Source organism: Patella vulgata, chromosome 7 (assembly GCF_932274485.2).
Source record: "Patella vulgata chromosome 7, xgPatVulg1.2, whole genome shotgun sequence".
In the NCBI taxonomy this organism is placed as follows: Eukaryota; Metazoa; Mollusca; class Gastropoda; family Patellidae; genus Patella; species Patella vulgata.
In genome coordinates this window covers 17,857,423-17,871,840 of record NC_065885.2, presented here as the reverse complement: position 1 = coordinate 17,871,840, position 14,418 = coordinate 17,857,423, and the positions used below count along the sequence as shown (strand labels likewise).

Genomic DNA, 14,418 nt, shown 5'->3' with positions numbered 1-14,418 from the left:
GTGTATTTCTATATATTTAAATATTGTTTATTTGAGGTTGTTCTTTATCCTCCTATGAATTGTTAGATATAATGTTTGTGTCAGAGAGCAGCATTTTTTCCAGGATTATTAGGTGCTTATTATATTGATTTTTTTATGATTATGAAAACAGGTGTTTGTTGGAATAGAAAAAATTAATTGCTATAACTAATCTTAGTTTATATAACAATTCAACTATTTATTAAACAGTTTTACACAGATCTATGTAACACATGTTGCCTAATGTTATAATAAACTCTTCAAGTGATGAAATATTGGTTTTAACATGTGTGTTTAGATTTGTTTATATTATATAGGTGCAAGGTGGAATTAAATGAAAAGACTTGAGCGTTTAAAAATGAGTCATTGATTCAAAACTCAGGTGGATTATTCTCTCTCAAACTTAGATTTTAATTTCACTCTTGACTACATTATATTGTTGATCCATAGACTGTATTATTCTCTAATTTTTAAAAACAAGAAAAGCTCTGAAAAATGTTGTTTTTTTCACTACAACTGGTGGGCATAAGGTAATTAAACATGCATTATGCAAGAGCTAAATCTGCTTAGTACAGGTCTTTCTTTAGGCCTTAAATGTTACATAAACTATTAATTAGACATTTATTAACATGAAAAGACCATAATCAACTCTCGATGCCATCTGATGGGTCCGATTTTTAACAGATTTGAATCCGATCTACAGTTCAACAGGCGTTCATGATTAACCGTAACAATGGATAATCAAACTTATTATCGTTACCATGACAATTGAGGCTACAGCATTTTTGAAATAAGCTTTTGTCGGCTCAGAGCGAAGTAATTTGAGTGAAATTTTCAGCATATATTTTTTAACTATTATAGCGAGAACTGTCAGCTCTTTATTTTATCTTCCATAATGTCACTTTAAGGTAGTTAATATTCTGGATATTGAAAAGTAAAAAAAAAAATGCAGAAGCAGCTTGACGAGATAAACCTCACAAATAAAATACAGCTTAACTTGATCAGGCCTGTAAAAAATGTTTTAAAGTTACAATTTCATATTTTCAAAGAAAGTCAAAACATAATTATTTCTATGTCTTTTGCTCAATAGGTTGTCAACTCACTATTATACGATCATAGGTTATCTTTCTCACACTTAAAAATTTTCACACCAGAAATAATATCACAATTACCTCCCAATTACCTCCCTTGTTTTCCTTTTCCCCACCATGGAATAGCTATCTTCAAACGTTTGAATTTAAAGTTGAAAATGATATTTTTGCCAATTTCTCAACTGGCAATAGTGAATTATAAGATTAATAGGATTATTCTTTAACAAGGTAGGACTGTTTATAGATACCATCTATTTTAGAACTTTAAACTTTGTGTCAAACATGTATTAATAATATCAATAAAATTCACAGAAAAATGACAAATCTTTCCTAGACAAATTAACAGACCGCTTAGAAATTTGTGCAAGATAAAGTCGGTCACAGGTACCTTTATGTATATTAATTGAAGGGCTTGGAAATAACAAAGCCAAAGGTACAGTTTTAATGAATTGTCCAAATGCGCATGTATAAAGTACAGTCCTAAGGGGTGAAATTTGCTCACCCAGGGTTGAAATATTGTAATTTTTGCAGTCACCATCGTCAGAAGTTGCAACAGTTGTTTTAGCAGAAAACATACCTTGTCGACTGTGGCGTGATTATTTATGATGCATGAGATTAGGTACGTAAATGATAGAAAAGAACCTTAAGGCTTATCAAGTCATGCGTATGAAAATATCTATTAGTTGAAATTCACTTCTGCTAATAATATTTGAATGTTAAGATTAATAGTTAATGGAGGTATTGGGTGTGATTTGTAAAGAATTTCTTGTGATATGTGTCACTGATTTGATATCTCAGACAATTGAAGTCTGGTGTGTATATTGTATGTAAATAGCTGAATATGGAGAATAACTTGGGCGTCTATTGCAAATTGTTCAGTTAGCAGAAGTTATTAATATCAACGAAATTAGTGTGCAATAGGTCATATAGCTGTCATTATTACTGCAGAAATCAGAGGACTTGCAGTGCAGTATGTGGTATAGGAAAATTGATGTTTAATATTTATGAATTGGATGTGATGTTAATGAATTTTGTATAATTTATAGTCTATTTATATTCACTTATGATTTAAATTTGATATATAATTCATTAATTTGTTTATAAACTTACCAAAGCAATGTAAGAAAATGGTGCCTGTATATTAAACCGTTTAATATAGTTTATATCGACTAGTATTTGGTAGAGATGTGTACCAGTATATTAGAATTTACTTAAAGCTGTGTTAGATATCACAGATGAAAGATAGCCAGTGTGGAATAAGTTATTTATATTTCACACAGAAGCTGAAATTGGGATATCACTCTATTTTATGTGTTTCAGGTGAATAGTAGGGTTTTAATTCAAAGGTTTGTTTGATATCTCATTCTCCACTTAATATTTCATTAATCCACATTAGAGGACTCTCTGTGATTCGAATTGGAGCATCCCTAGTGGATTAATAAATTTTGTCTGCTATATTAATTCTGCTCTGTTAATGTGAAGGCAAATTTTGATCAGAACCATTTGGATTGGACGATTTGATTTTAATCAAGGTGAACTGGTCCTACATTAAAGTGTGCAATAAATATATATAGCCTTCATAGCTACTAGTTAATATACAAGTACTATTGGAGGTTAGTGAATGATATAACTGGGCTATATTTGTAATATACACTTGTTCACTTGAAAAAGGAAGTGTTATATCTAATTAACTCACAGTTAGGATAATATTTCACATGAAGTTTATAAATTTCCTGTCAAAGCCTTGGGCCAGTATTTGAACTTCTATCATCCATGTAACAAGATTGGACTGCACTGAAAATTTTTCAACTTCTTTGGCTATTTATTTCATTGTATCTGTTTACTTTGATTTTGAGAAATTTGTGGTCAGATATTATGTTAATAGGAGGAGTGGTTCTCAAGAAAACTATCTAATAAGTGTTTATCGTAAATAATTATTGACCAGATTCCATCTTTTATATGTTTTTTGCCATTATAATATTATATGCTTTTTGCCATTTGGACATAAGTTGCTATTTGGATTTAGCCCAAGCATAGTATAAACAAATTTGTGAATTAGAAAGACATTGTCCAGGTATTTAAAGAAAGTTACGTAAATTAGATATGTACTTATTAGTGAATCTTCTTGGTGTTTTATTTGGTGTTTGACTAACTGTGTTGTATTAGCAGCTATTTTTTTCTTAACAAAATGTGTTTTGAGAAAATAGTTTAGTTTATTTTCATGATATTTAGATTGACAATTTGTGCAGATCAAAATTGGTTAACATTATTTTGTATTTTATGCAAATTTTCACGAACAGATTTATCAATTTGATGGCAGTTGTACCGGTAGGACTATAATACATTATGACTTTTAGATGAATTAATGTTCAGGGAAAAGGAGTTAATAAAGTGGCATTAAAGTGAGTGTTAACATTTTAAACATTGGATATTTCACAGAATTACTGTCATTTGAAATTTCCAAGGACTTGTGAATTGTTGTGTATGAAAAACGATCTAGAGTAACTTTTAAAGGAATAGTAATACATAAATCAATTGGATTATTTGAAAAATGGAGAAAGTAGATAAAACTGAGAAATCTTCTGATAAATCTGATACTGTAGAGGAGAAGTGGGTTATGGATTTTAATTACAAACCATTTGTGAAAAGTGAGTATTTTTCTTAAAACTTTCTTAAAGTTGCCGATTTGGTATATTTTCCGAAAATATCTAATTTTTGATGGCTTAATTCACACTAAAATGTGCTCAAATTGATTATTTGATATTTTATTAAGAAAACCAAACATATCAACAGTAGATAATCATCTCCCAGCTTGCATTCAATTGGATTAAAAAAGAGGCCCGTCAAAAAGTTTTACTCAACAATTATAGGTGTCACTGACTTGTTTATATTGTCTGCAAAGAATTTCGATGTTGTGATATTTTCAATTCATTATGCACTAAACTGAATTGATTAATTAATGAACGGGTATTCCTTTTAGATGAGTCAGCTTTTACAATATTTTAGTATGAAATCAAATGGGGTTTAACATCCCACTATTCTGCACACTATATAAACTGGCTTACGCCTTGCAGTGTGCTATTAGGAAATTTTATCTGGACAGTGGCGCTACAGCCTATTTTATTTCAAATTCCAAACTGCCTTTTACTTGTTTCAATGTTTATGAGTGTCTGTGTATGCCGAGTATGAAATCGTACTTTCGATTTGCAAATTGTTTGAGCCACGAAGAAAAAAAACGGGCCTACCTTTAGCCGAAATTATTAAGACTATGTTATCCCAAAAAATCAATGAGGTGAAGAAATTTGTATAGTATAACTACTCCTGTAATCCACAGCCCTCCCACTTATCATTTTGCTCAATCAACGTGAATGAAAAAAGTAAAATAAAAACATGTGCCATTTATTCTGCCACGGTCGTTTGCCTCATTCTGATAATCTACTACTATTGAACCAATCAGTTAGTGGGAATATATGTGACCTAGGTTGTTATGAAGAAATTTCATTGTGGGAAGTCATAACATGGTCTAAACTCGTATGCCGTAAGCTAGCGCAGGGAATGAATAAATATTTTTTTTTATTTAGACTACTGCTTTCATTGCACTGCATTAATAATTTTATTAGTTACTATCACTAAATAATACGCATAATGTTGACATTTATGCTCAGAGCATTGGGGAAAATTTCAAAGTAATCAGATGTAAAAATGGCTAAATATATAGAGCATACGGAATGTCAGAATATATTGTAACAAATAGTAAACGGTGGTAAAATTATTCTGATAACCCTTATTTTGTATCCGTTAACGAATATCCGAATAGTATTTTCAACACTAATGGGTACTATTAGACCAGAGGTTGTATGCAACATGAGCATATAAATATTTTTCTGTCTTGGAAATAAAATTAATAGATCTGTGCTGTATTGGTCCAAATCACAGAACAACAGTATATATACTGACTTGATTATTTTTGTGCAATAGAAATAAGGGGAGGTTGGATAACACGTGCTGAATCATAAGGTCTGTCATTGGGTCAACTAGCGTGGTTCCGATTCCCCGGTTATACATGACAAGGAGTAGGGTCGCCTGTCCAACCTCTTGGGTTTTCTCCCACTGTTAAAAACCCCTACGCATAAGCAAATTATTGAAATATGCTTTATATGTATGTATGTATGTATGTGTATATATATATATATATATATATATATATATATATATATATATATATATATATATATATTGATTATGATTGATTAGTTAAATGTCTGTGGTTCAACCCATGTCAAGGATGTTGCGAATGATTTAACAAGTTTTGATTTATTGATGTGCTAAATCTCCTGTCTGTTTTAAATATACCTACAATGTACGACCTTGGGCAAATATGCTTCAACTGTGTACTAAATAGTTTCAGTAGTAACTGACTTAGTATGTCTGATCTTGTAGATCATCTTATATCACTTTCCATTAGAATTGTTGGTGAGAGCAATTTCTTTCCCTCTGCAGTTATATTAGTTTCATATAACTGCCAAAATAAAGTGTTGACAGCAAACTAGGTGTAAAATATACATCAATGATGTACTGGGCTTAGCTAGACAAAATATTTTTCAAAATGTCCCCCCAAACCCCACAATCTCCACAATCTCTAAATGTTTGTCAGAATACTGAAACAAACTGGACAAATATCAATCCATTATTCTATGTACCGGTACAATGTAGCTGATGAATCTGACCTTAAAATTAACAAAAACTAGGTCAATTCTGGAATAATGCATGTATATCATTATTCAATAATGGAAGTAAACCCGAGATCCCATAGAAAACCCACCAGGTTTGACAGGTTACACTATGCCTTGTCACCTACCATGCATCCGAGGTTAAAACGGCAGCATTTAACTCAATAATCTTAGAGACCGCCCTAGTTCCACATTCCAGCCAAAAATGAGTAGATTGAGATATAAATATGTATGAATGGATGAAGAAATTGAAAAATACAGATTGTAATGTCGGACTGTGTGGATTTAAAGACTGCATGCTCTCCAGTACCGTATCTAAGTTTGTTGACAGATTTCTTACTGTGAAATATAAACTTAAGATTTTATCCATATACCTAGCATAGAAATTCATGTAGAGCCTATTTTTAATTATTGGTACACTAACCATCATTCAAGTTGTCTGTCAAATTTATGAAATTAAATGTCTTTTTTTCCCTTTATTTCAGGTAAGTAATCTTCACAATTTATAAAAATGAATATTTGATATCCAGAATGTAAGTAAGGATTCTATAATTTAGCCTCTAATTCAGAGGCGTAGCCGTGAAATATATATTGGGGGGGTCCGCAACCCTAACCCTAACCCTTTTTTAAAACCCCTAAAGAATATAAACAAGCACTATGTGGCCATGCTGTCTACACAACTCGTTTGCTGATTGGCCCAGACACCGCGTGCAAAGTATTATTGTTACATGGCTGGCTGAGTGGGCGATAAATATTGGGTTTAGGCGATAATGTTTTTGGGTACCTACATGCGATTCACTCTGATAAGTGGCAGGAAAAAATTAACAAAATATTACTGACAGGCTAACTAGACACAATTTTATGGAACACAGTTACTTTTCACTTCACACATGTTTCCAGGATGATTCCCTCTGTGTTTTATTTTAGCAATGTAAACCATATTGGGATATGTACAGGTTTTATACAGATAGAATCTTACCTAATCCTAATAACTGTTGTAAATAAATAGGAGTTTGGGCCTGAAATTTTTTTGGAAGGGTCCAAGTATATTCAGACCCCCCCCCCCACCCCCCCGGAAGGAGGCTTTTATACGGTGACAGAAGTTTTGTATTGGTTACTCCAAAACATTGTATCTAATTTTAGATAAACTTATTCAGATATATATGTAGATAAGTCTTGTCGATTCCTAATTATAGTGACTGTATGCCACAGGATTGGTTAACACAGATGTTACTTTGTAAATGTACTTTAGTTCATTTGAAAGTAAAGACGGAAGAATGATAAGTGGAAAGGAAATAGAACACGCTATTTGATATTATAATTATTTCAACGTTTTGATTGACGGAAAACCTCTAAGTACCAATTGAACACACAAACAGAAAAAATTATACCAATCATTGAAAGAAAACAAAGACAATCATTAGTCATTGATTTAGATATATTTATTTTATTGTGTCCCTGGTTCAAGCTCAAAATAAAAAAGAAATCTCTTACTGACAATAAAACCAAAAACAAGCTTTGATGCCTTAGTTTTCCTGAGAAATTAGAGTTGTTTCCCTTTACTTGCATTACCCCATTGGACTCCATGCAAGGATTTGTAAAACTGGGCTACAACAAGAACTGACAAAATTCTGCCTGGCATTGCACATGGACTTTAAAAAGTAGTTGCTATTTGTTTTTAAAAATACTATCATGTTGTATGATACTTAGTTTAGTGTTTATTTGAACCGGATAAGAATTAGGGGAAGTGTATTGACAAATTTGAGTACATGCACTAGAGTCTAAACTGTATGTGTCCTGGTTAACCTTTGACTAGTAAATGTATAATTGTATTAAGTGGTCAAGTTATTTCCTCTTCTAACCTGAATAAAACTCATCAAGAAAGGTTTAAATCCATTGAATTAGACTTATAAAAAGAATGATTATATTTAATGTGGGTTTTTTTACTGAAGAAAACAGGAAATCGGTCAAATAGGTTGATATGAAATTTCTCATTTGATAGATTGAGGACAATTTCAATAAAGAGAGAAAATGAATTGTAATTCAATTGGAATTAAGTCTTCATATGACAATGGTTATTTTAGAGATTTTTTTAAATATAAAGATTTCATTGGATTATAAGTCTTGATTTTTTTTTTATGTGATATTATTTTCCAATGTCAAAACTTAAGTCAAAAATTACACATAGGTGCATGCCGCCTTGGTTTTTCGATCCATCTGAATGACTAGGCGCCATCATTACCAGGCTGACTGCCCTGCATTAGCCAATAGGTTAGAAAGCTAGCGGCAGTACCTTGCTAACGCTATTAAATAAGCTGAATTCCATTTATCTTTTGTAATAAGAATTATTTGAACCTAAAAAAGGTTTGTTCCATAACCAATCATAGTAATACATCAGGTCAACTTAATTCAATACTAAATCAAAGTGTTCAGCATCTATAATATATCCAAATTTGTGTTACAATTTGAATATTGTTTGAGTGTTAAGAAAAAAAAAAAAAAAAAAATACTTTAGAAATTTTTCTATAATCTCCTTTAATGTATTTAATTTGTGCAATTCTATCAACTGATCTGGCTAAAGTGTAATAATGTAATCCTCACATATGGTTCTAATAGCTGTAAATCAGAGTTATTGAATTACCCATAATCTTTGAAATGGTTTTGAATTTTAGAAATTAGGAGAAAAAAAAATTACATACAGTATATAAACCAGATGTACCTTTTGTCGTTAATGAAATATTTAGTGCAAGTTTTATGATTCTTTGGGGTGGAGAACAATGTCTGTTTCAAACAGTAACTTAGCAAAATATGTAGTGCAAGTTTTTCAAATTGTTTGGGGTGGGGAACTATTTCTTGGATCAAGTAAAAGCTATACAAATTTGTATGCTATAAGGAATTAGTTGCATTTTCTTGACGATTTTGAAATTTTGTTTAGAAAACATTTCAGAGTTCAAGAGAAACTTTCTTGAAACTTTTGAACAGGTACTTTTTACAGTTTTCAAAAATTTCTTTAATTTCAAGATACAAAGAATATATTGTTTTATCTGTCTCTAGTTGTAGATGACATGGGGGGTTTTGAAGCTGAATGGTTTAACATGTCACTATAAGGACTATCATTGAATCAACTGGCATGGTTTCGATTCCCGGATTCCTCAGTCGTAGTTTAAACCAAGAATTGATTTCTACAAATAATTGTCTTCATCAGAGTCTATAGCTATTGACGGGGAGTTGGGGGGAGGTCTACCAATAGTGTTGTGTTGGATATATCCATTTTTAATACAGTCGCATCATGATACAGATCTACAAACAAGTGTTTCAAGCAAATGCTCCATCTTTGGGGTAAAAATATACCTCAACAAATGGGGTTTATAATATATTTGATCTAAATGTTAAACTACTAAATAGTCATCTGTTATCGAAATGAAGTATATACAGTAGGTTACTAAGCTTAGTATATAGGCTAATTGATGAGTTGATATCACTTTCAACTATATTTGAATTTATTTGTCTTAGTACAGTACTCCCAATGTGTGCCATGCTCAGTTTAATTCATATAAACCATTAACTTCACACTATTTTAAAATGTGTGTCATCTCACACCCTTATCTAATATCTTAATCTCATGTTAATGAATAAATAACATCTCATTATATATATATTTATTCTATTAAATGTCAACAGATCAAACTCACACATAATTATATATATTAATATATCAAGTAAACTAAGTACAGACTAGTGTATGAGGCCTGAAAACCTGGTACCATTTCCTATTATCCATTCTGAACCTCTTCCTGCCATCCTACTATCCTAAAGCCCTTTCCCACCCCTCCTTCTCTATCCACTCTTCCTACCCTCAGCTACTTTCCTCCTATCTATCTCATGTTCTCCCACCGCCCCAGGGTGACCAAATGGTTTAAGGTGTGCGCTTTAGATCATAAGGTCTGCCATTGAGTCTAGTGGTGTGGTTTCAATTCCCAGCTTGTACGTGACAATGATAAGGGTTGCCTTCTCACAGGTTTTCTCCTCTGCCTCTGGTTTCTTCATATTGCTAAAGTGAATTATTGAAAGACAGTGGACCATATGTTAGTCTCAAAATGACCTAGTTTGTGTTGAGTCCTTAGATGTTAAACATTGTGTGCATCTCGCTCTCCCACCACCCCACAGCAAAAAAATAAACTTGAATCAAGATTCAAATATTTAACCACTTGCTGGTGAGTGTAACATGATCTCCTTTAATCTTAGTTCATTCTATCTGATATCTGTAGTGTTAATTGACACCCTCTCATCAAAGACATCATACCCCAGAAAAACACCCAAACTCATCTACAACCAAAACAAAGAATTTCAGGGAAATATTTCACTTTCTTTCCTGTCAGTCTCCCTTGTCATCAGATATGGTGAAATAATCACAATACATCTCAAGTCTCTGGACTCACACTTGGCCTAGTCTATTATATCTAACCCACACAGGAGGTTTAATGACACTCAGAATATCTCGTTAGAAAAAAAATATGTTTAAATTATACAAAATTACTTGGTTAGATAATATATACACTGGGGGGTATTTAAGACTGGACATGGCTGATGGAGTGTATTCAATAGATGTAAGCTAGTCTTGTTTATCAGGTCTGACCTGTTTTACCTTTGTATAATGAAAGAATGATAAATGAACTGCTCCATGCTTATGACCCAAATAAACCTCTCAGTATCTGTTGTGAGTGTTTATTGTGAAGAAAGCAGCATTTTACATCTCTCTTGTTTAAATCTTCGATTTCAATATTGGATTACATACAGAAACTGAAATGTCAGGATTTTTGTGAATTTGTGTCATAGTTTTTAATCTTCACTATGTCTTCTACAAGGCCAAGTGAATTATCTCTGCCATATTTAAGTCGTTCTTCTTCACTTAGAAGATCTACTAAGAAAAAAAGCTCATTCAGTTCAAGTAAGTCTGTTTTTAATTATTAAAAATTGGATTTTGAAATTAAATTATGTCATAAAAGTCTTGCTATGATGTTTGGAATTTCAGACATTGCCACATGTGTGTTTTGTCTAGCTTTTGTATTACTGTTTGATTCAGTCCATGAAATTTTTCTGTAAAAATTAACTTGTTAGTCCCAGAATGAACAAACTCTGACAAGCTGTTTACATTGATTCATTTCAATTCTAATCCCAGACAAACAGATGGCATTGTGAAATTCCTGACAATTATTGAATGATGACGAAGATGTTTAGATAATGCTCCAGACTAACTCCTACACCTTGGAATTAGTCACAGGTTAACATACGCGATGATTAAACAATATCAATAATCAATCATTTGATTCATGCTACTTGTGTGTGTGTGCATGTATGATGCATGTTTATGAATAACTATTATTACCCTGGTAGGTGACATCTGCCAAATGACACGTTACAATGTCATTTTAAGTGTAGTCTAAAAGTCAAGATGTCACCAAGACATGTATTAAGATGAAAATGCCATGAGTATATCTGGTAGATGTTAAGTCATGTGATGTGTTTATCATATATATATATATTACATTTGAAATTGCATAAAACTTTAACATTAAGCAAAATAATTTTAATATACATGTACATGTAATCTTGTGATTTATTTGGGAGTGATGAAGATTATTGTTAGACATTTAAATAATAGACAGTTATTACTGCGGTAGCTCTATTCAGTCCCATCAAGTTAGTATCAGACTGAGATTATTTTAGATTATGAAATAGAAAGAATAACATGGTAAAAAAATTTTTTATGACAAATTGAAGTTCTGAAAGCTTTGTTGGTCTTCAATAATGTGTTTAATATATATTCCTCTATTTGTATGTCTAGATTTTTATATGCTTGTAATTGAATTTGAATTTAATACATGATATGTATTCATGATATTATATTCAAATGTTTTACACAGATATTACTGTATAATACAGTTGAAAAACTGTTCAAAATGTATCCTGGTATTTGAATTTAAATTGTATGCATATTTTTTCATGAAATTTAAACTATGTACATGTTAGATATTAACGTATTATAGATTTGAAAAACTGTGGTAGGATTAAATAAGATAAGAGGTTAATATGACACAACTGTTGTTCAGGTGTGAAGGTGTGGCACAATGTTCAATATAAACAGTAATTACTTTTCAAATATGTATAAGTCATTATTGATAACGTTGACTATTGAAATCTACAATGTCCATACATGTATGATGTATGTGTACAATGCTCAACATAAAAGAACTAAAAATATTTGATTTAGATGAAAATAAAGTCTTCAATTGGCTTGTCAATTAGATTAAACTTTTTGACTAAATTTTTATTTTGAAATATTATGAAGTCAGTTTGATTTCTAAATTTCATTTTGTTTTGTCTTGAACTATATCTCAACAGTGGCTCTCTCTGTGGATCTCATATTTTATATGTAGACAAATAATGAATCAACATCAAGCTTTTTACCAAATACTAATAAAATTTTATGTAGGTGTCTGTGCACCTGTAAATAAAAAAAACTCATTAATGAATGTTTGAGACCAAGAAAAAAAAAACGTACATGCAATTTGCACATTTTAGTTTCAAGTTCCACAAGTACACATGTTAGTAAATTTATTAACACTAATTTCCACTTAATGCATACATGTTGTAAATTGCAGGTATGTTTTTTTTATACTGAAAATAGCTAGTGTGGGATTTAATCTAGACATTTATAAACTGTTTATTTCTAGTTTCAAATGCATATACCTGCAAATATACGACATGAATAACATTTCTCTACAATTCCACTTATACTATGTTTTTAAAGTGCTAAGTTTACAAAGAGTTTACAGAGTTGTCTGAATTCTTGAGTTTGTTGATTAAACTCTTTAAAGATAACATTCCACTCAGAGGTATTTAGTCAGAAGTCCAGCAGGTGATATTGTTTGAATATGGAGGGAGACATTTTGTTAGATGGTGTTAAATATGTGGTCAGATCACCCATCAAGATATTCAAAGAAAATCTTCACAGAAACTTCCAGTTGATAAAAAAAATAGCATAATTAATTAAACACTGATCCTATCTTCTTAAATTGTAATTTAATACTAATAGTTAAAATTGCTGCTTAGCTTTCATGTAGATGAGGAAAAGATTTTAGATTTGTTCTTTTTTACAAACACATAAGATAATGGTGTGAAATGAAAAGCGACTAATATTAGCTTTAATAAGGTATGAGATCGGTTTTTGCTTGTTCTGAATGATTTTTGGACCAACATGTTTCTTTTAAGGTTACTTCTGGTTTGGTTTGATCTCTGTCAAGTTTATTGTAGCCGTTGCTACTTTAAATGTTGTATTTGTGAGAACAGGTGAGGTAGAAGGTGGTCGTTAGTTTTTAACAAGGTGTAAAAACCGTGTGATGGAGGAATCTTGTGTAGTATTTATACTTGTAGGCAACTGGTCAAACACATTGTTCTAATATTGACCTACCTGTTTTATCAACCTGCCAATACTGACGACATGTCATTTAAACAAGGTTGACTCTACCTGATCATTCTATGTAATTTTCTTGTCGACGATGTGTCTGATTATAGATTTGTTACAGTCTGTTGAATGTCTTAATCATCTGTATGTTATTTAGAATTAAAGTTAAAGTAATATAATTATATACATGTACATGTAATGGATTAGAAATTTATATCATAAATCCCAATTTACAAGAGAATTTGGTCACAATTTTCACTTAAAGTGTGGATATAGAAATATTTTAAATATCTTTTGATATTTTTTGGTATGGATCTCAGCAGACCAGTCTGTGACAAAGAGATGAAACCAGCTGGTCCCAACAAACTCATGATCCTTAAATTGAAGTATTAACATACAATAATAATCAGTTTCCATTGTTAGTATAATACTGGAAACAAGAAACCTAGTATTAGAATATTTGATATGGATAGGGAAGTGACTTTGATGTATTCCAGCTGTAGTGGACTAATATCATCACACTCATTGCTTTTATCTCCTAATTGCCTGACCAACTAATAAGACTAATTGCTTTATTGTCCCAACATCTTGATAATTATCCCCACACCACTTCTCTGGTCACTTTTATTATCTCAGCACCTCAAGGTTTTCTTGAATGTATTTATAGACAAAGCTATTATCACACTATTATCCTTTGACCCCTTTAGGAAGGGGTCAAAATCTACATAATATTTACTGAGGATATTATAAATGATGTGTTATAATCCCTGTGGTGATGTTCACTGGGTCAATCTGTTAAAAAAAAGGTCTTAATCCTAAATGGATCTTTTGTTTGCTGGCTAGCTGACCGATGCATCGCCTCTTATTGGTCAAGTCGGACAACTTCATGAAATTCTTACATAAGAGAGATACATCCTTGACATGGTCTCAAATTCTTTGGGATTTTGTGCATTTGCAATTCCACATACATTGTACATTTTCTGAATAACTGCTCTTATACTTGATAAATGTAATAAAGATCTGGTCACTTTTGCTTCATTGACATATATAAACTAAATTATACTGATGGGTTGCTAATGTAGAAAAACTGCAAAACATACTATACAAGAGCATG

The 14,418-nt window shown here is 31.5% G+C and overlaps 1 protein-coding gene across 3 annotated transcripts in view; it reads left to right on the top strand.

Moving 5' to 3' along the window:
- LOC126827723 (SLIT-ROBO Rho GTPase-activating protein 1) overlaps window positions 1-14,418 on the top strand; it is a 132,039-nt gene that overhangs the window by 44,306 nt on the left and 73,315 nt on the right. The window contains exon 1 of one of the 3 annotated variants that reach the window (XM_050557216.2): window positions 3,595-3,757. The exons of 1 other annotated variant lie outside the window; for it this stretch is intronic. In XM_050557216.2, the coding sequence (XP_050413173.1) occupies window positions 3,661-3,757 (97 nt within the window). In that variant the 5' untranslated portion in view covers window positions 3,595-3,660. Of the gene's footprint in view, window positions 1-3,594; window positions 3,758-10,549; window positions 10,788-14,418 lie in introns of those variants that run through there. One more of the 3 variants, XM_050557215.2, reaches the window with a different exon arrangement.